The sequence below is a fragment of the Natrix helvetica genome (assembly GCF_964273705.1).
Source record: "Natrix helvetica genome assembly, chromosome: Z".
NCBI classification, from domain to species: domain Eukaryota; kingdom Metazoa; phylum Chordata; class Lepidosauria; order Squamata; family Natricidae; genus Natrix; species Natrix helvetica.
Window position 1 is genome coordinate 49,405,022 of NC_138554.1, and position 27,955 is coordinate 49,432,976.

General features: G+C 38.6%; 1 protein-coding gene across 2 annotated transcripts in view; it reads right to left on the reverse strand.

The window, feature by feature from the left end:
* Nucleotides 1–27,955, reverse strand: part of STARD3 (StAR related lipid transfer domain containing 3) — a 45,628-nt gene that overhangs the window by 1,799 nt on the left and 15,874 nt on the right. Inside the window, exons 3-15 of one of the 2 annotated variants that reach the window (XM_081932140.1) lie at nt 23,500–23,577; nt 23,161–23,238; nt 22,994–23,047; nt 22,259–22,376; nt 20,683–20,781; nt 19,772–19,824; nt 16,444–16,536; nt 13,004–13,066; nt 11,190–11,285; nt 10,344–10,423; nt 10,157–10,261; nt 6,599–6,692; nt 454–544 (exon numbers count right to left, since the gene is read on the reverse strand). In XM_081932140.1, the coding sequence (XP_081788266.1) occupies nt 476–544; nt 6,599–6,692; nt 10,157–10,261; nt 10,344–10,423; nt 11,190–11,285; nt 13,004–13,066; nt 16,444–16,536; nt 19,772–19,824; nt 20,683–20,781; nt 22,259–22,376; nt 22,994–23,047; nt 23,161–23,238; nt 23,500–23,577 (1,080 nt within the window). In that variant the 3' untranslated portion in view covers nt 454–475. Of the gene's footprint in view, nt 1–453; nt 545–3,520; nt 5,199–6,598; nt 6,693–10,156; nt 10,262–10,343; nt 10,424–11,189; nt 11,286–13,003; nt 13,067–16,443; nt 16,537–19,771; nt 19,825–20,682; nt 20,782–22,258; nt 22,377–22,993; nt 23,048–23,160; nt 23,239–23,499; nt 23,578–27,955 lie in introns of those variants that run through there. The other variant, XM_081932139.1, reaches the window with a different exon arrangement.

The following is a 27,955-nucleotide window of genomic DNA, read 5'->3' on the forward strand; positions in this document are numbered from 1 at the left end:
TAAGGTAGGCACTATAACATACAAAGCATGCTTCCGAGGCCCTGTAGGTAACACTGTTTCATGAATGAACTCAGAGCATGTCCAACCCTGCCAAATTTACATGTAGAAACCACTGGAGGGAGATAATCCCACTCTGGCCCCATGCAAGTACAGGACAATTTTGTCCCTTGATAAAAGCACAGAAAAATATAGGGAAGGGATCAGCCTAACGAGAACAGAACATGCTGAATACAAAAAGTTGTCCTTCGATTGGAATTAGAGAGGAGTCACAGAAAACAAGGGGAACAAGCAACAGAATGGACAATGGTAGAAGACTCCCGGAGATGAATCTAAAGACTCAACTTTCCAGCATTACTTTCAAAGCAAAAGATTTCATATGAATTATGCAAATTTGTACCATTGCAATTATATTTATGGAACCTTGAGATAATTGTGAAATGCTAAAATACATACCCAGTGTTCAATGAATTCTTCTCTAATTCATCTTCATCGTGGTAACAGCAACAACACACTTGGCCCAAGAAATCCATGTCACTTGCAAAAGCTGCAGATTATAAAATATGCCTATAACTAGTATATCAGAGTATACAATAGGGATAACAGAAATTGTACTTGAAAAAAAAGGCAAAGACGTTTATATTTCTCTTTCAATACTGTCTGACAGTCATAAGAAGAGATCATGTGAAATGTTTTCTTTCAATCCTCCATAGCTTAAGGCGTTTGAACAAAACATACAAAATTCAACATAATATATTGTGGTCTTGGCATTTGGCATTTATACGGGAAGAAGTGTAAGTTCATTTCTGTTATCTTCTTCAAGACCTATTAAAGCAGTATTAAATAATGACGTGCCTCTAGGAGGTGCAAAGACACTTATCTAACCTGGTACCAGTTAGAGCCCGATTTGATTTTGTTTATTCCCTTATTTTTTTTAAAAAATGGAAGAGGTGCCATGACCTTCACTTAAACTCCATGGGCATAATTAGAAAATAAAAATACAAGGAGGCTGTATGCCCATGCTTGTCAGGAAATGTACCTCACCAGGTAAGCTAGGATGCTGAACAGTGAGCAATTCCCATATTAATTTGACTTTTAGAACATGGTTTTTTAAATGGTCATTCCACAAAATGGTGGCCAGTTTCTGACAGTGCTCTTGACACTCAAAATTCCTAATGTCCCCAAAGACTTCTGGATCAAAGAATTCATCTAGTTGTAAGTTATCTTGTAACTTTTTGAAGACAAAGTACCCAGTATACCCAAGACCACAGATGGGACTCATTTTACAACCATGATATATGATTGGTATGAGACTGTAATGCTGACTTGCCAAAACAAAAGTGAACATCATTTCTGAAATCAAACACTGTGTTTGGTATCATCTTGATTTCAGTGGGGGATTTATGCCAAGCAAGAATGCCTAAGCTAGATAAATTTCTGCCTTGGTAGCTTTCCAAGTCTTGCAAAGGAAAAAAAAGCAGCCCCTCAAATATTTTAAATGGCTTTTCCCAGTCTGCCTGTTTCTAGATGGGACCTTCCGATCCTGGCCACTTCATATTGGCCTACAAACACCAAGACATCTGAATGTCAGGTTGCAATAAAAGTTGTCTAGCTTCAATAACAAAATTGAGGTAATTGTTGTGGTACATGAATCACACTCCCTTCACCTAAAATTTTACATCCTGAGAAGTGCAAGAAAATAAGCCCCCCTTTTTCAGGTGATCTTCGATTATATATTTGTGACATCACAACAAATACTTATGAAAGCAGATGGAAGAGATGTTCACAGGGCACAATGTCGATTAAATTGCTGTATTGGTTTGGGATTTTTTCTTTCTTTTTGTCCTAGGCTATAGTTTATGGTTTATGTACAAAGCACCAGCAAAACACATTCAATTTTAGAATATGTTTCATATGCATTGCATTCTTACAATTCTGCATCCCTATCGCTCAGAAAATAGGAATTTATAAGAATTTAAATGAAAGAGTGAAATTTCCATGTGGTCTATATTTTACAGTACTTTTAATAGCTATAAATGTTGATTGAATAAGGCTGGTTTGGGAGTCAGAACATTTATCTGCCCTAGGGTTGCTATATTATATATATTTTATGACTTTTAAACAAGAAAATAAAAACTAACACAGTATAAACAAATACAGACTAATACAGTATAAACAAAGTAAAAGGAAAAAAGAAAAAGGATAGAAGTGGCTTCTGATATTCTTCACAGCAGTTATAAGTACAAATATATTTTAATATCTATTGTTAAAGCTACATCTTATTATACTTTCTACAATCTATTGAGTCTAATCATCAAACCCATAAATTGCAAGCTCATTTGTGTGCAAAAAATTCATGAAAGGCTTCCAATCATCAATAATGTAGATACATTTTTTTCTCTAATCAAAGAAAACAATTCATCCATTTCAGCAAAATGTAGCCAATTCAGCTTCAACAACCATTGCTCATAGTGGTGAGTGTTGAATCTTTCCATCTGTGCATATAATAATCTACCATAGTTGCTTATAATTGAAATAATGTTCCATAGCTTCTTTTCTAACTGTTTAACAACTGAAGGGTAAAGCTCTGGCTTCACTGGAATGTTATTAAATAATAGAATTCTTGTTAAGATGTTACTAAGATATTTCTTAATAAGCAGCTGTTCTTGTAGGTTACAATCCTGACATACTGAAATCTTTCTCATTTCAAGAGCTATGGCTACTTTGAGTAGTGAGGCAGAAAAGCTTGCATCTTTCTTCCTCCTGTTTATTGGACAATTGCTAACAAAAATTACTCATTGCCCCCTTCATGATAGCCAAATCAGTTTAAATAGCTCCATTGGTTCTCTCCATTTTTTGGATCAGTTTCAATACCCACTTCTAGTTCATACCACAATCTCAGGCAATTCTGTCTTTTAATCAGCCCACCTCCAGCTTGAACAAAAATTCTTGCACATAGAAGTGGCTTGTTTGCAGCATAGAACTTCAAACTACATTCCTATAGAAATTCTGAATTTGGATGTCATATTGTTAAGTAGATGGCAAGCTCTATTATGTTTATTAAACAGTTTTGATGTGTAAACCACAAAGTGAGATATCAAAATGTGTAACTGGTTTTAATTGAGCTAATAACCACATTAATCTACATCTAAAAGGATAATAATTTATTAGGGCATAGTTCTGTGGCCTCTATTTTATACATTAGATCATTTTGTGTTTTCTTTTAAGGTATACCACAAGGGCCTTTGTTACTTCTTTCTCACAAGATTATGTAAATACAATAAAATAAAGAAAATCACATATATATGTATGAAGGATAAGTTATAATAGAACACATGTATTTATGAGAAAGCAGGCTTTGGGTCATGTTAGATATATATAAAACCCCACTAACTGCATAACACAGAAAAGCAAAAACTTATTTAGAATAATGAAAACAAAGATTAGATTTAGATTAGATTAGCAAAGCTAAACATAAAAAGATACATCAGGCTCAAAAGAAGTACACATTGAGACAGTGAAGTTTTTATTATTACTTTATTTGATTAATTCTCAAATATTTGAAGCAAAAGGCATGTTTTTTTTATTCAAGTGGCTTTTTAAATGAGGTGTAAAGGCAAAGAAATCTGTGTTAGATTTACAAAAAAATACAAGCCACTTCCCAATGATATCCAGAATGTTTAAAATTGAAGATTAAATAATATTAATTGCTAATCTTTAAAAATGAGAATATATTCACATATTTCATGGTGGTGCAGGTTATCTAAAAAAAATATTTTGAAGCAGCTTCTTGTTTATGACTTTCCTTATTCCCGGAGATGATATGCAGTAAGGTTTCACTTCAATAGTGATAGGCAATATATATATATATATATATAGGACAGATGGAACTGCTAGTCCGGTTCATATCCTAAAGTCTTTTCAGGACCTGCTTTTATTAAGGAATTACCTTGCATGAAAATAAATTTTGGAGGAAGAAGATGGACCACAAGTATCTACTTTAAGGAAGCACAATCCTCATGCTCTGATGATAGCTCTTGTCTTTGCCTTAAGAAGGTCCATTCTTTATTATGGCAAATCCAGCACATGCCTCATGATGTTGTCACGGCAAGGAAAATAAGTAGTTCAAGTAAGCTTCTCTTGCACTTAACATATGTCCTTGAAGACAAGGGCTGGAATTCACTATTTCTGGATTAAGAAGTCATTTAGGAACACACAGAATATATATTTTGGCAAGTCCTCCAGCCTACTCACAACAGAATGGAATACCATAATCAAACTATGAAATGTCAGCCACTGTAGAAGGTTCAGTTCTGCAGAGATGGGGCCTTCTTCATATTCTCGGAAATAAGAAATATATATATATATATAAAAATCATGATAGAATGAGAACAGCAGCCCAGAAAAGTGCACACCAATTTGAAGCACAATTCTAACCCATGTATTCAATGGAGATAATTGGAATTTCATTTCCTGAAACCATTGCCTCTTCAGGAACACACAGTCAAATTATGGTCACACCTTTGGGCAATTCAGTCCTCTGATTTCAAGGGGTACATCATTGTTTAGAAAAGTGGAGGGTCCAGAGTTGATACAACAGTGATTAGAAAATTATCTGGCTTATTCTGCAGCACTCCAACCATATTACGTCATATGCAAGATTATTTGATGGTAACATTTGAATGTGTTTATGAGTTTATACTAGTCAGAAATAGTATGACCATGTAAAGGGAGAAAAAAAGGGACAGATAGAGAAGTATTAGGGATTAAGCAACAGGGTTTTGCAATTACGTTCATGAATTAATTTGGCACAACTGCAGTGTTAACTTTGATCATCAGCAAAAGATCTCAAATATTTTATCCTAATTTTTCTCTTCAATATGTTCTGTTTTGAACCACCATCTTATCTCCTCTTCCCACATGATTATCTTCCTGAGTCTATACATTGACATCACCAGCCACATGCTCATATTTCATTTTTATCCTGAATGACAGCTAAATAACTTTTTTCAACTAGTAGGAAGAAATATCCACTTCTTTGGGCCTTGATAGGTTCACAGAACATTCAAAAGGCAATGTTAAACCAAATTTTAAGAATTAGATCTTGAGGTGATATCCATAATTCGTTTACGCAGGTGGAACATAAATTCTGTCATGGTGGCACTCAAGCTTTGGTTAATTAGATATCGGGGAAGCCGACCCTATAGGACAAAACAAGCAAATCAAAACACATCAATTTAATGCTTATATATTCTAACGCTCATTGGTCTTGTCTAATCTAGTCAAATTATAAAATATTTGGTACATAATTGTGGCCTCTTCAGATACAGCAATATCTTTCCCAGTTCTGCCATCTAACTTCAGTTTTACCTGAGGCATTACTGAGTAAATGAGGTTAACCACAAACTATGGCTACTTTCTCTCTTTAAAATAAACAAAACTAAGAATCCAGGAACTTACTTTATATAACTATGTCCATCTAGTTCAATTTCATCTACACTAATTTCAAGCAGAACTTTAGGATTTCTGGCAATGTTTTTTGTCAAGTGTATTTAGAAATGAAATCTACATTTGGCATACAAAGCATAGTTTTCAATCACAATATAGTTCCATTTTTAACCATAAGATTAGAATAATGTAAGCGTTGTGATGGGAGAAATTGCAGAATTGAGCTATTATTGAGTTCACTTAAACAAACGATGACTTATTTATTAGAGAGGCATAGGTTAATTAGCATATTCTCACCATTTTTATTTCTTCTCCCAATTTCTTCTGGTTACAACAGTTTTTTGAAGCCAGGAAATAATTAAAAATGGCACTACTGAGTGTTCTAATAAGGAAGAACACCACTAATTTCTCCCATGAATCTCTAAAGAGGGAACTGTGGCATCAAAGCAATTGGAACTAAACAAAACTAACCTGGAACGAAAAACTTCCACTGTAGGAAACGGAATCCAACCCATATTGGAAACTTCGTATTTTACATAGACTGTGTAATCACAGTACTTTATGGATATCAAAAAATATCTATATTGTAGATTAGAATAACATTTGCAATAGCACTTAGACTTATAGACCACTTCATAGTGCTATACAGCCCCCTCTAAGCTGTTTACAGAGTCAGCATGTAGCCCCAACAATTTGGGTCCTCATTTTACCAACCTTGGAAGGATGGAAGGCTGAGTCAACCTTGAGCCAATGAGGATCAAACTCCTGGCAGTGAGCTGAATTAGCCTGCATTCTAACCACTACACCACCATGGCTCCCAGACTCATATTACCAATTAGAATAAAAAGATCAGTGGGATGTCATTTTGCAAAATTCCTGAGTATGTATGAATTAATCTGTGATATTTATACAACAGTGAATCTCCTAGGAACTGCAGGAAGTAAAGTATGTATTGCAACAGAATCTAGGTTGTTATACAATCCATGTAACATTTTGTTCGGTATGTCCCACAAGCACCAAGGAGCCAAAGACAATGCAGTAATAGCCAGCCAGTTGTGTTGAAAAATATTAGAATACAGTAAAGCACAATAGACCAATTTGTAATTTTAAGCCTGTATTAAATCAAGACCTATAAAGATAAAATACACTTTACCTTAAGGTCCGTATTGAGTATCCAAAACAAGGTAGAAATATTTGGATTGGTGGGACATTTCAGGGCAACAAAACCTCCTGGGCCATTCTCTGCTCTGAGAAAAGCCAAAAACATAAATAATGTTGGAGATATACTGAGAGGGCATAAAAAATTAGGATAAATTTTAGTTTAATGGCAGACCAACCATTGAATAGAAGGGTTCAAGGCAATGTACATTTACATTATGAAAACAAATTAAGCATTATCACTATCATTATACCCTTCCCCCCTTAATGATGCCCTTTTAGAATCATTAATTGGTTTAGTTCAACTGCAATCCCGCCTCCAGCAATTTAAAACTAGTACAAATAAGCTACTGGCTTGGAATTTCCTTATGAACATTCCATCAATGGAGTGCTAAAGAGGGGACCAGCCATTATGAAGATAATGACACCCAAACTACTTCAGATGGGAAAGCAACTGTCAGTGACCCTAGATCCAGGCCATGCTATTAAAGATTTTGCAAATTTATTGACTTTAAAAAAAAAATCTATAAGCTGCATTTCATTGGAAATTAGTTATGAGCAAGCCACCAACCACAGGAACAGTGCTGATTTGCATTGATTATGCCTTACCAGTGCATTTATAAATAAAGCATTAATACAGATATGTCCGTAAGTCCCAGTGTCCTTTCAACCAAATGAATATGGACCCCATGATTGCTTAGACTACTCATCATGAAGGATGTCCTTCAAGGAATATCCCACAAGTTTAAATACTGAGAAAAAGAAATGGGTGAAAAGGTCCCCGTTCTTATCTGTATTTGGTATCTTGATAACAGATGCAAAAAACTTGGTTTTTTTAAACAGAACATTTTGAATACCAGAAACTCAATTTCCTTGAATAGGATAAAGATACCCAACACTTGATAATGCACACTGACATGTGAAATGAAGGCAGCCCCTCTCATATATCTTTCCAATTGCTACGCAAATTCTGAGTTAAAGGCCAATGATGTTTTAATGCTATTACTCAGAAAAAATAAAGGTGCTGAACAAAGACACCCTGACTGGTCACCCGAGGCAGAAAGCAGGATAACAAAGAGGCCTTGTTGGAAACTGCTCACAACTGGAGTTTGCTTGTCACAAGACATTATACAGAGGCCAAAAACAAACTAATTGCCAGAAAATGCTTTTATGTAGGAAGCTCTGAAATGCACCGTCCCAGGGGATGGCTTCTGCATTAAAATCAGAAGGTGTGTCTTATTCATGCAGCCTTTATTACAGGCACACACGAAAGACCATAGAAACTATTCTGAAGGACGAGTGCTATAATTGTTCCATTTGTTTTAGCAGAACGAACTCTAGGGTACTGACATAAAATTCAAGAATTTCTGCTGATACAAGAAAATCTCCAAATTTCTATTCTTCCGGGAAGCAGAAAACTGAATAGTTTGCCGTTTTCCCTAAATTTCCCCAAGACCACCATTGTAGCAAGTTTTAGTTAACTATACAAAAGGAACAAGGTATCTAAGAAAGTGCTACAGCTATCCTAAATACCTATTTTGAAAATTCCTTTTCACTTTGAAGAATAATCAAAACGTGAACTCGACTACCTTTCAGAAATTTTGGAAAATATTTGGAGTGGGAATTTTGTTCTTTGCTTTTAAAAATACTTTTCACATGTATTACTTATAAATTGAAAAGTACAAAACACTACACGAGACAAATAAAAATGCTATAAATATTTAGGACTGCATGGCCAATTGGTTACTGCACAGGTAGTCCTCAGTTTATGACCACAATTGAGCCCAAAATTTCTGTTGCTAAGTGAGACATTTGTTAAGTGAGTTTTGCCCCATTTTACGACTTTTCTTGCCACAGTTGCTAAGTGAATCACTGCACTTGATAAGTCAGTAAACAAGTTGTTAAATGAACCTAGTTTCCCCGTTGACTCTGCTTTTGAGATGGTCGCAAAAGATGACATGACGGTGAGACACAGTAACACTCATAAATATGAATCAGTTGCCAAGAGTTCAAATTTTGTTCACGTGGCCATGGGGACGCTGCAAAGGTCATAACTGAAAAACAGTTGTAAGTCACATTTTTCAGTGTCATTGTAACTTTGAACGGTCACTAAATGAACTGTTGTAAGTCGAGGACTTCCTATACTATGCTAATTTATAATCACTATCACCCCCAGCCAGCATGGCTATTGGAGTATAGATGCTTAACTTCCCACAGTTCTGGAAGTCATTCAGCATAGATTCTCTCTCTTTTTCTCTCTTTTAATTGATGTATTCCTTACAAATATGCTTATGCATTCTTTGCTGGTCTTTGATCAAATTAAGGCAGAGGAGCATAATGCAGATCCCATCAGTCAAGGAATTTGGGATGGCAAAAGTCCAGGAGAAGAGCCTTCTCTGCTATGGCTTCCACCCTTTGAAATATCATAGCCCCTGAGGCAAGATTGGCTTCCACCCTGCTGACTTTCCGTAAGAACCTTAAGATCTGATCCTGCCAGATGGCTTGGGTCCCCAATGGGGGAGCTTCAAACTGCAGGTGGACGTTACTTAAAAGTTAATCCCCCCTCCCCTCCTCTGTGTATTTAATTTCCCCCTTCTCCATTTTGCTCAATGATTTTATTGTTTGTATTGTGATTTTATTGGGTGTACTTATATTTGACAATGTAAATGTGTTCATGCTGTAAGCCACTCAGAGTTGCTTTGAAATGAGATGGGCAGCAAATAAATTTAATAATAAATAAAATAAGGAGACTTCACTTATGCATACTGGGGAATCCCCAAGTATATATAAGCTACTACCATACAATACTGTTCACATCCAAGAATGTTCCTCAATTATTTAAAATTATTATCAAATGAACACTAAATTATTTCTCCTCACTGTTGCTGAAGGTCAAAAGCAAACATATTACTTAGAAAATGCTGTTATATAGGAAGCTCTTTACTGTATTTTTTTTTCATTGCCAATGCAGACAGTAACTAAAGGCTTTATAATTGAAAAATATTTTTTTTCTACCCTTTCCTACCTGTGTATTGGACAAATGCTTCTAGGATGATATAGGATCGTGATGGTGAACTTATGACACGCGTGCCAGAGGTGGCATGGAGAGCCCTCTCTGTGGGCACACACCTGTTGGTCCTCGCGGGCACCAGAGTGCTGGAAAGCGGCCTGAAAAGCGGCCTAACAATAGGCAGTTCTTCGGGATGTTTTCCAGGCCCCTTTCAAGCCATTTTTGGGCCTTTTCCAAGCTGTCAAGCCTTTTTCAGGCCATTTTTGGGTCATGTTTATGCCATTTTCCAGGTCATTTTCCAGGCTGTTGTTGGCCTGAAAAACGGCCAAAAACAGCCAAAAAATCCAGCCCCAAAATGGCCTGAAAACCGCTTGAAAAGCAGCCTGAAAACAGCCCCCCCCCCAAAAAAAATAGTCAAAAAACAGGCAGCTGGCCAGCTGGTCTTCAGCTTTCCGGCGCATGCACATGCATGTTCCAGTTTGAGCACTCATTACCGAAAAGATTAGCCTTCACTAATATAGGACAACAATATGATTTTCATACCTGACGTATTTGGATGTAGGAGGGCGCAAGCTGTGAATTGTTGCCATCCCTGATGAAATGTATCGGTCTCTTCTTCTCTCAATCCGACGCACATTCACAAAATCTCTTGATTTGTAAAGAGAGCACACATGAAACATCAGCTCATTGAAATGAAATAGTGAAAAATATAGTTTGAATTAGAACTTACCTAGGAGAGACAACACCAGCTGCGGCACCAGCTGCCACGTCATAGGATACAGTTGTGTTATCATCAATCCGTTCCAAGATCTGGTAAGAAAACAGAAGGTTTTCCTGCGTCTGCCAACATAAGCTAGTTTAGAGCATTTCCTTGGCATGATTTCTTTGTAAAGGAACTTTGACTTGCAAAGAAATCAGAACAATGATGATTAATTTCAGGTAGGTTCACAAAATTAACTTCCATACTTACACCGAAGAAAAACACTATCGCTGACTGGTATTATAAACATTCATGTATTTAATTTGGTAACAGAATAAATTCTGAATCAATATATTTGGAGAGCACAAGACAAAGGAAAAGTGATAGATTTTGTCATTAAATAAAGCAGAAAATTACTTGCTGCTGGCAGAAACCAATGGATAAAAATGAAATCTAAGTAGCCAATCCTGGGTAACTCTGTAGCATTTCAAAGATCCTCTTATTTTATAAATATTTATTTTAAAAATTATAAATTATGCATTAATTCAGTGGGAGATTGTGTTTTTGAGCCTTTCAATCTTAATGTGTAATGCTCATGCAAGGGGCATCAAACAGCAAAAGTGTCTTTAGCAAACAAAAGGATGAGTAAGTGTGCTTCATGACTACTGAAAAGAAAAGCCCAAAATAACCTAAGAAACCCAACATCCCTCTACCTCTCTCAATCATTTTCTGAAGATAACAGTTCATAGCAAGAAGAGCCACGTATAGTTCAGAATTTCAGCTTGGGGTGTTAGAGAGATAATAATAATACTAAGAATAATGTTAGTGATAAGTGAATAATAACTTTCGGATACAGGTCTGTCTGGAAAGACTTACGTGACATGCTAGTAAAGTTTTATTCCATAGGACCATCTTCTCTGGTTGAAGAATCAGCTCCTGGTATACTAACTCAGCTGGACATTGTAGAATAGCCTGCAAATGAGGGACACAGGTTACATTTCAGAGTCTCTGCCTCCTAACCAGTCAGTGGAAATTGAAGGATGAGCTTAAACACCTCAGTGCCTCATTTAATGGTATATCCTCAACACTCACTAAAGCAATAATTAAAAGGAATATTCATTTGAGACTCCTGTGATGCTCAGAGGTTGTTGGGTTTCAATTCCCTATCATCCCTAATTGATAGTCATGTCAGTCAGTCCTGATGGGAGTTGAAATGCATTCATACCCCAATTTAAAATCTCTCAAATAAACAACATCATTGAGAGAAGTGCTGAAAATAATAACATAACAGCTAGACACAAAAAAAGAAATATATGTATCGCAGAGTTTGTTTGTTTGCTTATTGGATTTATATGCCGCCCTTCTCCCAAAGGACTCAGGGCAGCGTACATTAAAAAAACACATATTACAAAAGTTAAAAAGAAATTAGATAGAGTATCCAACAAACCCAATTAGTATGAACAATAACATTTTAAAAATTGGATTAAAATTAACAATTAAATCAAGCATTTATTTTATTCTGTTCAGGCCAGGCCAGCTTGCTGGAAAAGCCAACTTTTTAGGGCGCATCGGAAGGACCGGAGGTCGGGGATTATGCGAAGCTCCGGGGGCAGCTCAATCCAGAGGGAAGGCGCTCCCACAGAGAAGGCTCTCCCCCTGGGGGTCGCTAGCTGACACTGTCTGGCCAACGGCACCCTGAGGAGGCCAACTGTGGGATCGCACTGGACGGTGGGAGGCTACTGATGGCAGTAGGTGGTCTTGCAGGTACCCTGGGCCTAAGCCATGGAGCGCTTTAAAGGTCATAATTAGTACCTTGAATTGTACCCGGAAAACAACTGGCAACCAGTGCAGGCCGCCTAAAAGGGGTGTAACATGGGAGCACCTAGGTAAACCCATGATAACCCGCGTGGCCGCATTCTGGATCAGCTGAAGCCTCCGGGTGCTCTTCAAAGGCAGCCCCATGTAGAGAGCACTGCAGTAGTTCAGGCAAGAAAGGAAGAGGGCATGAGTGACTGTACACAGAGCATCCCAATCCAGGAAGGGGCACAACAGACGTACCAGGCGAACCTGGTAAAAGGCCCCCCTGGTCACGGCCGTCAGGTGTTCTTCTAAACTAAGCCGCGTAAAATTTCTCCTCCTATCATCAAAGATGGAACAAGATGCACAAATTGTGATGACGGAAACCACAGCCACTCAGTCTTGGAGGGATTGAGCTTGAGCCTGTTCCTCCCCATCCAGATCCGCACAGCCTCCAGGCATCGGGACATCACGTCAAGGGCATCGTTTGGGTGGTTTGGGTTAGAGATGAAAAGTTGGGTATCATCAGCATATTGATGATACCATACCCCAAAACCACGGATGATCTCGCCCAGCAGTTTCATATATATGTTGAACAGGAGGGGTGAGAGAACCGACCTTGGGGCACCCCACAAGGTCGATCCCTGCTCTCCAGTCAATACGAACTGCAACCGATCCGACAGGTAGGAGGAGAGCCACCGTAAAACGGTGCCCCCCACAGTGGTAAGCAATCACCCCAGAGTATCTTCACCTCCAGCCATTCAAAAAAGCATCTCTTTCAAAATATAGATTGTATCTGCCCATCTTTATTCGCTCCCATTTTCAACAAAAAGTGTAAGAATGGAAAGGAAAGATGGCTGGAAAACTTGGAAGAAAGCTGAAAAGCACCTTACCTTTAGGATGAAAACCTTGCCATAGAATGGCATTTCGAGAAAATGAATTGTATCCCCAAAGTCCTGCACAAGAAGTATTAAAAGTCACATGAGTTCAATATTTGTCCTTTTACTGTCTCATGAAAATTTCCAGGATTGTAGGATTTCCCCCTCCCCTCCTTTTTTATTAATTGAGCTGGCCCCAAGGTTAAACAACAAGCAATCCTATACTATCTTGTTTATCTGATTCAACAACCGCTATATAACAATTTCCACTGCTTTTGTAAATTATCTAATCCCTGAGCATCCAAGACAATTACTCTAGTTGAGAGTGAAGCCACCAAGAAGCCTCTTAGTATATGCCCTGGCTGGCCTAATTTGGCACACAGATGAACTACTTAAAACAGCATTCTTGGTTAATCTCAGAGGTTGTAGTGATTCAACAGGAAAAAAAGACAGGGAGTAGGTGTAACTATTTAAATTATGACTGACAGTGGTATAAAATGCCAGGGTTTTGAGATGTAAAAACAAACAAACAAGACCAAAATAAATCACTTTAGAATTTTCTGCTTCTAATATAACATATAAGCTGTACAAGTCAATTGAAAAACAAACTAATAACTTTCAGGTGAAAAAAACAAACACAAAAATGTGGTTGCATAAGTGTGCATACCAGAGGTGGGTTCCTACCAGTTCGGACTGGTTTGGCCAAACTGGTAGTAACCTGGAGGGCTGGGTCGCTGGAACCGGCACCAACCCGGGCCTGCCGTGCCCCCAAACCAGTTCTCCTATGGGGCGGCCATCTTGTTTTTTGGTTCTGCAATTTTCAGTGCAAAAATGTATTTCCCCCCCATTTTTAAAGGTTTTGCGCATGCACATATGTTTTTATTTGCAAATGCATAAATGTAATTTATTTGCAAAAATTTTTGAGGCACTGAACCGGCAGTAATGTCGGCAGTAACCCACACCTGGTGCATACCCTTTAAATTAATACTTTGTTACAGCTGAGGTGGCACATTGGTTAGAGTGCAGCACTACAGGCTACTTCAGCTGACTGCTAGCTGCAGTTTGGCAGTTCAAATCTCACTGGCTCAAGGTTGACTCAGCCTTCCATCCTTCCGAGGTGGGTAAAATGAGGACCCAGATTGTTGGGGGAAATATGCTGACTCTGTAAACCACTTAGAGACGTCTGTAAAAGCACCACAAAGCAGTATATAAGTCTAAATACTATTGCTTTTGTTGAAACACCTTTTGATTTTATGACATCATTCAGTCATTAATGACAGTATTTTGCGGTAGGAGCCCATCAGCATGGCACGTCTTACCTTGGGAATCTTTACCCATTCTTTCTTGAAAAAGTGCTCCAAATCTGTTAGATTGCAAGGGCATCTCCTGTGCACAGCCCTCTTCAAATCCCCCACATATTTTCAATTGGATTCAGATCTGGGCTGGGCTACTCCAAAACTTTGATTTTCATCTAATGAAACCATTCTTTTGTTGATTAAGAGATATGCTTTGAGTCATTGTTGTTAAAGGTGATATTTCTCTTTGTCTTCAGCATTTTAGCAGAAGCCTGAAGGCTTTGTGTTATAATTGACTGATATTTAGAACTTTTCATAATTCCCTCCACCTTGACTAAAGCCCCCATTTCAGCTGAAGAAAAGCAGCACCAAAGCATCAATGCTGATACCTTTGTGCTTCACTGTGTGGTATGGTGCATTATTGGTGGTGCACAGTATTGTTTTTGCATCAAACATACTTTTTGGAACTATGGCCCTACAGTTCTCATCAGACCATAACACATTTTTTCACATGCTTTTGTCAGACTTGATGATAGGTTTTGGAAAATACAGGCAGGCTTGGATGTTTTTCTTTGTAAGAAAAGGCTTATGTCTTGCCATTCCATAGCCCAGGCATATGACAAATACGGGAGATGGTTGTCATGTACTGTATTACACAATCAATCCTTGCAGGAAATTCCTGCAGCTCCTTTAATGCTGCTGTAGACCTCTTAGCAGTGCTTCAGATTAGTTTTCTTCAATTTTGGAGGGACATCCAGTTCTTGGTAACATCACTGCTGTGCCATATTTTCTTCACTTGTTGATGATGGTCTTCACTGTATGCTATGGTATATCCAATGCCTGGAAAAATATTTTTGAACTCTTGTCCTGACTGATACCTTCCAATAATGAGATCTCTTCAACCATTGTAAGCTCTTTGGAGACCATGGTTTTGGTTGTAAAAGGCAACTGAGTAAATTCAGAAAAATTCTAGCAGAACAGCTAAACTTTATATGGGCTTGATCAGAGTAATTTTAATTGATGACAGGTGTGCACTGATTACTATTTAATATCAGTCTGGATATTGGTTAATTCTAAACACAGCCACATCGCTACTTATAAACGGGTATATAAACCATATTTTTGTAAGTTTTTTATTTTTTCCTCCTCAAAGACTTCAATTTGTTTTTCAATTTAATTGTACAGCCTATAATGTTGTATTCAAGGTGGAAAAAATTCTCCAAGTGATTAATCTTGGTCTGATTTTTTTACATCTTCAAAACCTGGCATTTTAACAAAAGTGTATAGAACTTTTATTATCCACTATATCCACAGGAACATTTTGCTTTTCCATCAAGAATTTGGTGCCAAGTGAATCCAGACAAACTCTGTCTGTTAACCAATTATATATTGTATATCTCCGATAGTGCAGTGATTAGAATGCAGTATAGTGGGGAAATTCTGCCTACAGCCAGATTCAATCCTGACTGGCTCAAGATTGACTCAGCCCTCCATCTTTCCCACATTGGTAAAATGAGGACATTGTAAACCGCTCAGAGAGTATTGTAAAGCACTATGAAGTGGTATATAAGTCTAAGTGCTATTGCTACAGCTACCTTTATTTTGCTTTGATAAATATTAATAGGGGAAGATTACAGGTGGTTATGCTCAGATTTTACTCCTGAGAAATAGAATCCTGCAGGCGGCTTACATAGACTACATCAGGGGTGTCCAAACTTGGGAACTTTAAGACTTGTGGACTTCAACTCCCAGAATTCCCCAGCCAGCATGGCTGGCTGAGGAATTCTGGGAGTTGAAGTCCACAAGTCTTAAAGTTCCCACGTTTGCACACCCCTGGTCTACATGAAATATTATACTCTACGTCTAAAATTCAGGCTTATTCAGAAGGTCCTCATTATTATCATTTTTAAATTAAGTTTTGCTCTACAGCAAACTTCATAAAAACTGAAACCAGAGAGACAGGAGGATATCAGGTCCTTATTAAAATTTATCTGAGAGGTCTCAATGCAAGAATGATAAAGTAATGATCCTGCACCAGTAATACAGGATACAGGAAAATATCACAAAACCTCAGCACTGCTTTTTCTAAATCAAATAGTGCCATTTCCAAGTGACATGACTGGTTCTAGGATTTCTGCCAGCACAGAAATGTAAACTTACTGTGCATTTCTCAAAAATCCAGTTTTCTTCTTGGGTTAAGATCTGATCCATCACCTCCATTGCTACTTTGCCTTGCCGGACATATTCTCTCTCCTAGGCCAAAATATGGAATTAATCTTAGCAGCACATAATTTACTTTATACCCAGCAGATGTTGATATCTGAAGTTCATTAGATCAAGACTTAATTTAATCTAGTATGATACAAGGAGATACTCTTGGCTACATGCAGCACCAAAGACTTCCCTTCATTTACCATCTGCACTCTGTATATCCCCATGCTGTTCCTGGAAGTCAAAGTGATCAAATTCTAAGACAGGTGCCATTTCAGAATGAATGAAAGAAGAAACTCTTGTTGTCCATTGAATCAGTATAAAATCAGATTTCTTGAAAACAAGAATGTAGAACATAGAACATTAGAGTTGGAAGGGAACTCAGAGGTCTTCTAGTCCAAACCCCTGCTTGAGCAGGAGCTCCTATATAAGTGGTGGCTAAACTTTTTGTTGTTGGGTGCCACAAATGCTAGCGTGCGCGTGCGATGGGGCACATCCGTGCCGGCACCCATAATGCAAAGCACACCCCCACATGCGCATACATGCAAAACTTCCCACATGCTCCCCCCCCCCCACTGTTGGTGTGCTGCTCGCTGCCAAGCTGAGCTTGGTATTTCCTTTGGGGGGCCGGAGGAGGCCGTTTTCACCCTCTTCAGGCTCCAGGAAAGCCTCCTTGAAACTGTTTTCAAACTTCCGGTAGGCCCGTTTTTCGCCCTCCACGGGCTCAAAAGGCTTTCCTGGAGCCTGGGGAGGGCGAAGATGGCCTCCCTCGGTGGTCTTCAGGAAGCGGAAACAGTCTGTTTCCGAACTTCCGGTAGGCCCCTTTTCGCCCTCCCCACGCTCCGGAGGCTTTCTTGAAGTCTGGGGAGGATTAAGCAGAAAATCAGCTGGCTGGAGCACGCATATGCGCTGGAGCTGACATAGGGCAATGGCTTGCATGACTGCAGAGGTGGCTCTGTGTGCCACCTGTGAAACATGTGCTATAGGTTTGCCATCACGGCCCCATATTATTTCAGACAAATGGTTATCCAGTCTCTTTTTGAAAGCCTTCAGTGATGGAGCACTCACAACTTCTGAAGACAAGCTATTCCATTGGTTGATTGCTCTCAGCATTAGGAAATTTCTTAGTTCTAGGTCACTTCTCTCCTTGGTTAGTTTCCAACCATTGTTTCTTCTCTTGTCTTTTGGTGCTTTGGAAAATAATTTGATCCCTCTTTTTTTTTTATTAGCCTCTCAAATATTGGAAAATAGCTATCATGTGCCGCCTAGTCCTCCAGCTGCCTAATCATTTTTTTGGGGGGGGAGGTGGGGGGCATTTCTATGCACTCTTTCCAGAGTCTCAACATCTTTTTTAATTGTGGTAACCAGAACTGGATGCAGTATTCCAAGTGTTGTCTTAATAAGGCTTTGTAAACTGGTATTAGAACTTCATGTGATCTTGATTCTATCCATTAATGCAGTCTAGGATTGCATTGGCTTTTTTGACTGCCTACCGCACACCGTTGGTTCATATTTAGGTGATTGTCCACTAGGACTCCAAGATCCCTCTCACAATTATAGACATTAAGCCATGTTTCACTTAATCTATACCTATACAGGTGTTTTTTCTTACCTAACTATAAAACTTTATTTTTAACTCTATTGAATTTAATTTTGTTAGACAGGACCCAGTGTTGAAGTCTGTCAAGATCTTTTTGGATCTTTTGTTTGTTTTCTGGGGTATTGGCTATTCCTGCCAACTTAGTGTTGTCTGCAAATTTGATGAGTCCCCTTGAGTTCCCTCATCTAGATCATTTATGAAGATATTGAAGAATACTCGGCCTAAAACGGAATCTTGGGCTACCCCACTGTTACTTCCCTCCGAATGGATGTAAATTTTACCTCAAATTCAAGTTGAATTTAAGGATAATTTCCCTCCCTTCCCCCAGGTTATATTAGGAAAAACTACCTTCCTTCTTTATTTTAAGTGAGTTGAATATTTTTTTATTTTCAGTAATCTTTCCATAAATATTCAATAAGCAAGTCCAGCCTTTATGCCTTACAGCTTTTTCAAAAGCTACCTCTCCCAATCTAAATCGGCACCAGGCTACCATCACTGCTGTTTTATTTCTCCTAATATTAAAAACAAAAAACCTATTACTCATTCAGGGAAGCAAATACAAATTGTTTGTCCATGTCACAATAGGACCGGCATGCTACTATTGTACCAAAAACGTTTGAGTTTATGGAGCTTCTTTGAGAAATTGGTAGAAAATATTAGACAGGACAATCCTGCCCCCTGGTGGATAACAAGAAACAAAAACAAGAGACAAGTAGATTTTTCTAATAAATCTAGGATAGGCATGTCCAACTAGAGGTCTGTTATGTGGCCCAGCCCAACTAGTAATGTGGCCCCACAAGACCATAAACTTTTGATTCTGTGGTTTATATACATTAAGTATATTATATTTTTTTATATGCAGCCCAAGACAATTCCTCTTCATTCAATGTGGCCCAGGCTAGAGAAAAAGTTGGGACATCCAAGGTCTGGGATGCCCAGTGATGATTGAAATTTCTGCAGGAAAGAGTCAATCACTGATATAGGTTTGTTTGATGCTCTGCTTTAAGGAAGCATATTTGTCAAACAACAGAAGAGATTTCAGATTTTTCTGAAAGCCACAGGGTTCTCCAAGAGGTAAGATACTACACCCTACTTACAAAATTTGTATGAAGTTAATATAAATAAGTTATTATTTAAATATACTGTTTGCATAAATCCACACCAAACATCTGCACATTTGATACATGCAGATATATAACATCTGATCACTGCAACTAATCAGGAAGTTCTTCTAGGCACAGTGTTTGGATAAACATCTATCTGTGATAAATGCTGAGATATCTCAGAATAAAAACCACAGAGTACATTTGAGCGCCTGTCCTGGGAAATATTTCCTTGGATATTTCAGAAACCCATCACATGTCTAGCTGTATGTGAACTGAAATGATGAGCAAAGGGATTTAATATACCTTCACAGTAGAATAGATAGATGGGTGAGGTGGCATTACTAAATGACACCTGATTCTTTTCCATTACTATTATGGGTTGCTGCCCTCTATTGTACTCTTGTTTATCTTTTGCTTCTATGTTATTACCATTCCATTATGCAATTTAGATTGGACACCCAACAGAATAGCAAATAGATAAGAACAATAGCATGCATTTTATTATATGAAAACAGAAAAATAAAACCCAAAATATGACAGCCCCAAAGGATTCTGCTATGTTAAGGCATACCTCAGCAGTTGCTGCGCTTTTCCCCATAACTTCATCATCTGACTCATCTGATCCTGCATTAGAGAGAAAAATAAATAAATATTTACAAGTTTGGAAATGACTTTTAGAAGTATTATGTGTAAAGTAGGAAGGAGCATTTCTAGCTCTAGAATTTCTTGACAAAACCGACTATTCTAGGAGAAAATAAAACAAAAAATAGGAAATTCTAGATATTTCCTCTTATGTATTCTAAATATTTAAATTCCAGTTTGGGTTACTCAGTCAGGAGTTTGCTTTTAGAATATGTCAAGGTATAAAAATCACTAACCCGAAGAAAAACTAATCCTTGTTCTTTCTGTATGAATTAATGGTTTGTCTTACAACTAGAAGGTAGACCTAAAATAGCAATAGCACTTAGGCTTATCTGCTATATGAATGTGATTCATGTAAAGGAAGGCGGCTTGCAGATTACATAATTGTATGCTAATTCTGCAGAACTGTCAAATGTTCCAATAAACATTGCATCAATTTCCTCCATCTAATTCTGTTGAGGTTAGGTATAATCTGGATGCTAAATTATGAAAAAACCCTGGGCAGGTTTCTGTGCATATAAGGATTTGGGGTTCATAGCAGACTTTACCTGCTGGAAGCACATTAATGTGTTAGGAAACAGTTGTTAAAACATATCCAGAGTGTACAAACTTTTTCCCTTTTATGTCTGCTCCTTCTTTTTATTAACAGAGAAGTGAAACAGTTTTGTCATATTTGTGTTAGCTGTTAAGGGAAAAGGGACTGCAGCTGACAAAAGAGAAATCATGTCTGAATGTCATGTGTGAATTTATAACTTCTATGTTCTCCGTCAGACCAACTCTTAAACTGATCATTATAAAAAGTTGGTTAGCAAGTGTTTGAGAGGAAGAAATATCAGTCACCTGCAACAGATTCTGGAGGAGAGTAGAACTGGCCATCTGAAAGTGCTCCTGAATAAAAGTGTGGTCCTCGAGACACAGCAGCCTGAGCAGCCACATACCCTGAAAAGAAGAGAAGAGAAAAGCTGGTTGGCTTGGTCATTATCTTGTGATACTTATTGCTCAGTCTACACAATATATGGCATGAGAAAGCCTATCAAATGAAAGGGAAAATCATATTGGAAAATAGTGAGCAATCTTCTTAGAAATTAGACTATTTCACAAATTAGAACTATAATTTTCATTGAAGTCCAGGTGAAAATGAAAGACTCAGAAAATTGTTCATTGTTCACTGGTGAGAAAGATTAAAAAATTTAATGCCTAATTAGGAGAGGCTGGTCTAATGAAGGACTGACATGGACTTCATGGAAGATCTATCGATGTAAGACTAAAAAGCAAATTAGAGTGAAAACTGCAATTTCGTTCTTTCAATTCAGATTAGCAATCATTCAGTGATGAAGACTTTTAGGAAAACACATTGGTCTGGCTGGCTGTTCACTGATCTAGCAATTGAGATTACTACAAACAAATGAATCCTACATACTGTCAAGCAACAGTTCATATGATGACTTAGGGTGAAAGTTCCTATTAATATTTTTTAAGTGCCTCATAATGAAACACCTACCAGTTCTTTATTTTCCAACAATTTTACCCATTTATTTCTCAAATGTATATATCACCAGAATCCAAAAACCCCTGCTGGTACTGGATTGGTTAGAATAATATTACCTCCAAAGGATAGGTACAATGTTAAAACCAGGGCTTCCTATTTTTAATACAAACTAGAAATTGTTACCAGCATACTTTAGGGGTGATAATAGGAAAATAAAGACAAACATACTGCCTACTCCAATATCCTCATGCTAAAATCCCCAGTCTTTCTTCCAGAATGCAAGTCTAGAGATTGCATGATTATTGAACAGTATTTTAAAAAGTTGCCAGACCACTAACTCATCTGCTTTTCAAACAACTGCAAATCATGATCACAACATCAAAGTCACATAAAAATCTAATTATATCATAGCAGATCATGAACCTGTACATTCTGTTGCAACTCTTTGTAGCATGTTTAAATTCAGAAAAACAGATTTTTTGCTTTTGTATAGCAGCTGGCCAAACTACTATAACTTTTCAGCTTAGTCTATCTGCCTGTCGCATCTCAAAAGCAACTGCTTAAAACAACAGAGAGCTTTTTTCATCTAAGCAATCTCGTTATATTTCTAGATTAAAGATGACATCTTAGTCCCACCATCTTTACATTTTTACATACATTGCAGTATGTCACAAAATAAAACGAGACAGAAAGAAAGGACTTGTCATGGGTAAATTCTAACTTCCTCCTTCTTATAGTTAAGAGGTAGCTTATTAAAAAACAAAAAGTCTTAAAATAGATTGGGTTTAAAGTAGCAAATGCTTCCCTGAATTCTACAAGGAAGTCTCTGGTCAGAATGCCTCATCAAGAAAGCTGATAACACCACTTTAATAGGTGGAAGGTCAGCTTTATTTAACACACCCGCCCTCACTGGATAAAGAGACTCACATTGTTCTTCCTCTATCTCCTGCGGCAAGACTTTGAAATCCAAAAACCATGTTTCTAGCCAGGCAAGGACAAAGGAAACAATGGGCAGAAGGTAGCCAAATGCCCCTTTGGTCAGCAGCTGTTTCATGAAGAAAGAAAAGAAGAAGAGAAGTTTTCAAGGCATGTATTGGAGATCACTTAACATTAGAGCCTTCCAGTTGGATTGGATCTACAACCTTCATACATTTCAGGCATAATGACCACCGACTATAGCTAGACTTCATACAGTAACTGTCTCATTTAGCATTGTTTGCAGTTATGATGGTGATGAAAAAGTTACTGTACAATCAATCTTTGTATTTATGATCTTTACAAGTTTGCCAAGGGAAGCTGAAATAAGATCATGAGCCTCACTGCAGTTTCACTTAGTAGCCTCAATTGTAATCACTAAATGTGTATGGGGATTACAGCCAACACATTTGGAGGGTGTTAGCTTAACGAAGGTTAATATATTCAGTATTTCTTAAAGACTATTATTCACCATCTTGGAAGCTCTGCTGTTATGAATAAAGTACTTATTTCTAAGCACACTTTTGCACCTCCAATCCCATTACCACCACTGGAATCTTAATGAAGGAAACTAAACTTAAGGGAACTAAATTCCCATGAGCTAATATGGAATATTTTAATCTGCTCCAACCATTAGAAAGGTGGCTGCAAAATTTCAAATAGAACCCATTTTTTTCATGAACTCACATCTGAGAAGATAACTTTCAGTATCAGGAAAGTGCTACACACCAATGTAGTGATCTTGAGGATGAAGAGGAGAGAAGAGAAAGAAAAAAGAAAATCCATTACAAGAGCAGCTTGGAAAGCTACAAAGTTATATAATTAAACATATTTTGTAAATAATTTTCTCTTACCGCTATGACCCACCAATGACGGAGTTTAAAAACAGCATATGCAAGTAGTAGTACCGAGAACCGGAAAAAAGCCAAGAGCTAATAAAAATGAATATACAACATATTTATGAACAATAATGAAGTTCTGAGAAATACAATTATTTCTGAGTGAATTAAATTAATAGAAAACTATGTAAACTGCTGGCAGTATAAGATTTTTAGAGACTTAAAAATAATTCTACAAAATGCAACAGCTGATATGTTTTAACAGCCATGTGAATTATTTAGTAATAATTTGCTCTGACAAAAAAAGCCTCCTATTTTTTTTTAAAAAAAAGAGAATTGCAGCAGAATACTTACAAATATGTCAAAAAAGGATGTTTTAAACTTGTAATAGATGACTTCTTCTTTTAAATTGACTTGGATAGTTTTGATAGTCTGAAATTAAATAAGATTAAAGAAAACGACATTAATAGAGTTTAATGGATAGACAATGATTAACTGGGATTTTTTTTTTACTATGAGCACTGCTCCCTAGAGTCAGACACAACTGAACAGGAGAAACCTTTACCTTTTATTTAAACTTTTTTTTAGCCTTCCTCAGTTGGTGCCTCCAGGTATGGTGGGACTACAATTCCCAGAATTCAGAACAGCATAGCCTCTTATCATGCATAAACCCACATTTCTGAAGACCACAAGGGAAGTTTTAAGATATTGCACCATTTGTATCTTGAGTACAAAACTGCTTTGAATATGAAACCATCTGTTTCATACTCAGAACATAATATATGAAGCATTATTACAAGCTTGAAACATTTTCAAATTCTTGGAAAAGCACATTTTGCACTCAAGCAATTTTGCACTTGGGGTATGACATTTTCTGAAGTATTTGTGCTTGAAATGGTTTGAAAGACACCCTAGGAAGTTTCTTCTAGGCCAGGGGCCCTAACCCCTCCCCACTCCGTGGACCAACATCAGCCCACAATATACCAGACTCTGTAAACAAGCGAAGCCCCATCTGCAGGATGCCGGCAGCACACAAAACCATGCTCCCCCCCCCCAAATCCACAGAAAAACCTTTCTCCATGGAAACGGACCCTGTGCCCAAAAGGTTGGGGGCTGCTGTTCTAGGTAACATTGGATAGCTCAGAAGAATAACATATAGCACTACAACTGGCTCTAGTCCATTCTGATTTGGCTCTTAATTTATGTTATCTTTTAGTTATACATCGTTGACAACTGGAGATGGGTAAGAAAGGGTAGCTATAGAAGATTACCAAGGTACAGTGGGGCAAAAAAGTATTTAGTCAGCCACCAATTGTGCAAGTTCTCCCTCTTAAAAAGATGAGAGAGGCCTGTAATTGGCATCATAGGTAGACCTCAACTATGAGAGACAAAACGTTAAAAAAACCCCGAAACAATCACATTGGCTTATTTGGAAAGAATTTATTTGCAAATTATGGTGGAAAATAAGTATTTGGTCACCTACAAACAAGCAATATTTCTGGCTCTCACGGACCTGTAGCTTCTTCTTTTAGAGGCTTCTCTGTCCTGCACTCATTACCTGTATCAATGGCACCTGTTTGAACTTGTTATCAGTATAAAAGACACTTGTCCACAACCTCAAACAGTCACACTCCAAACTCCACTATGGTGAAGACCAAAGAGCTGTCGAAGGACACCAGAAACAAAATTGTAGACCTGCACCAGGCTGGGAGGACTGAATCTGCAATAGGCAAGCAGCTTGGTGTGAACAAATCAACTGTGAGAGCAATAATTAGAAAATGGAAGACATACAAGACCACTGATAATCTCCCTCGATCTGGGGCTCCACGCAAGATCTCACCCTGTGGGGTCAAAATGATCACAAGAACGGTGAGCAAAAATCCCAGGACCACACGGGGGACCTAATGAATGACCTGCAGAGAGCTAGGACCAACGTAACAAAGGCTACCATCAGTAACACACTACGCTGCCAGGGACTCAGATCCTGCAGTGCCAGACGTGTCCCCCTGCTTAAGCCAGTACATGTCCAGGCCCGTATGAAGTTTGTTAGAGAGCATTTGGATGATCCAGAAGAGGATTGGGAGAATGTCATATGGTCAGATGAAACCAAAACAGAACTGTTTAGTAGAAACACAACTCGTTGTGTTTGGAGGAGAGAGAATGCTGAGTTGCATCCAAAGAACACCATACCTACTGTGAAGCATGGGTGTGGCAACATCATGCTTTGGGGCTGTTTCTCTGCAAAGGGACCAGGACGACTGATCCGTGTACAGGACATAATGAATGGGGCCATGTATCGTGAGATTTTGAGTGCAAACCTCCTTCCATCAGCAAGGGCATTGAAGATGAAACATGGCTGGGTCTTTCAACATGACAATGATCCCAAACATACCGCCTGGGCAACGAAGGAGTGGCTTTGTAAGAAGCATTTCAAGGTCCTGGAGTGGCCTAGCCAGTCTCCAGATCTCGACCCCGTAGAAAACCTTTGGAGGGAGTTGAAAGTCCGTGTTGCCCAGCGACAGCCCCCAAACATCACTGCTCTAGAGGAGATCTGCATGGAGGAATGGGCCAACATAACAGCAACAGTGTGTGCCAACCTTGTGAAGACTTACAGGAAATGTTTGACCTCTGTCATTGCCAACAAAGGATATATAACAAAGCATTGAGATGAACTTTTGATATTGACCAAATACTTATTTTCCACCATAATTTGCAAATAAATTATTTCCAAATCAGCCAATGTGATTGTTTGGGGTTTTTTTTTTTACATTTTGTCTCTCATAGTTGAGGTCTACCTATGATGCCAATTACAGGCCTCTGTCATCTTTTTAAGTGGGAGAACTTGCACAATTGGTGGCTGACTAAATACTTTTTTGCCCCACTGTAACTACAGAAGACGACCAAGGTGAATCCAGGGGTGGGGTAAAATGCATCATCAGTGTGGAATTACTACACCCTCATAAGAGACCTAAGTCCAGCCTCGCTGGAAGTCTGTTGAGTCTTATCTGGTGCCAATTTGCCTTTACTGTTAGTAGGTCTTATTTCTGTGTGTATAGGTAGCATGAAATGAACTTTTAATAGTTCTAAACTTTATTCTAGCTCCTGATTTCTTGCACCTGAAAGCAGCAAGTTTAATTTGGAATGATTGCGTCTTCAGACCTGTTTATTGGGGATTTTATATAGCAGCCAAGTTATGGATATAATCACTAGTCTGATCCACTGAAATATGTAAAAGGAGGCATTAAATAGCAATGTGAATCAACTAGCCCGCTAAGGAAGACTAATTTATTGGTCCAAATACAAATTAAGTACACATTCAAATTGCACAAGATCTAGTTCAAGGTGAATTCTTGTGACATAATTCCATCTTGAGCCATAAATAACAGGACTTCGACCATAGTGCCAATGTTCCCTCCCCCACCCTAAGCAGTAGGGTGACAGGGCAGTACATTGATAGACTTGCTATCCTACATTCAAGGCCTAACTACAGCTAATCCATAATGGGACCAGAAGATGCACTTCTGGCAGAGGGGCAGAATCTCATGTCATAACTTCCGTTGTTACTGAGGCCAGCTTCATTATTTACTGTATTTATTTATTTAATTAAATCTATCTGGCTACCACATGACTATAATATACAAAGAAACTTGTGAGGGAGAAACATCTGGAAGCAATACAGACACATCCATACATCTTCCCAAATCACTTTCAACAACATGCACAAAATTTGTAGTTAATCTGGGGGCAGGTCCTGGATAGTCAGATTGTCCCATTGACTACTTTCAACAATACTACAGATATTCAATGGACTACTAGAAGAACCTCCAGAGTTTTTGCAGAGCAGAACTATTTTACTTGTTCTCTACTCAGTTATCATTAAAATATTCTAAACTTTATTGGGGTCATTATTCTTAGTTGGCTTGGCATTTCTCAGGTTGGGGAAGAATAGTTCTCTAGCATCATATATTTATCTGAATTCTGCCTAACAATGGCAGACTCTTTTCATCTTACTTCCTCCCGTTTGATCTGGACCTCCCAAACAAGTATCAAGCAATGACAAAAGAGTTAAAAACAAACATGCAACATGAATGTTAAGAGTGATAAACCAAGCATCAGACATGTACCGTGTTTCCCCGAAAATAAGACAGGGTCTTATTTTCTTTTGCCCCATGAAATATGGCCTTGGGCTTATTATAGGGGGAGGGCTTATTGTTTTGGAGTTGCCGGGCAGCTGCTCCCTTGCGAACTGGTTCCCGAAGAGGCGGGCACAGCCTCAGGGCGAAGCAGCCAGGTGACCACACTCACAAGCAGCCACCCGGCAAACCCCGTCTCCAGCCGGGCAAAGCGCCATTCACTGACCTAGAGGGTATACCTAAGATGCCAAAGCACGTGGTGCTCTGCCCGCTCCCAAGATCCCGCGGCTTGGCACATTCGGGATACCCGCTAGGTCAGTGCATGGAGCTCTGCCCAGCTGGAGAGAGGGGTTGCTCGAGCGCTGTTCCATCCCTGCCGTGCTCTGAGCATAACTTCTTCTCCAGCTTCCAAACTCCAAAACTCGGTTGCCGAGTCTTCCAGCAGCGACCACTCTAGGTGTGCGCTCTATGGTTGTGGGCCGGCTGCCAGACAGTCTTCCGGACAGAGAGTCTTCCAGTAGCCAGCCCACAACCATAGAGCGCACTCCTAGAGTGGCCGCTGCTGGAAGACTTGGCAGCCGAGTTTTGGAGTTTGGAAGCTGGAGAAGTTATGCTCGGAGCGTGGCAGGGGTGGAACAGGCGCTCGCGCAATCCCTCTCTCCAACCAGGCAGAACTC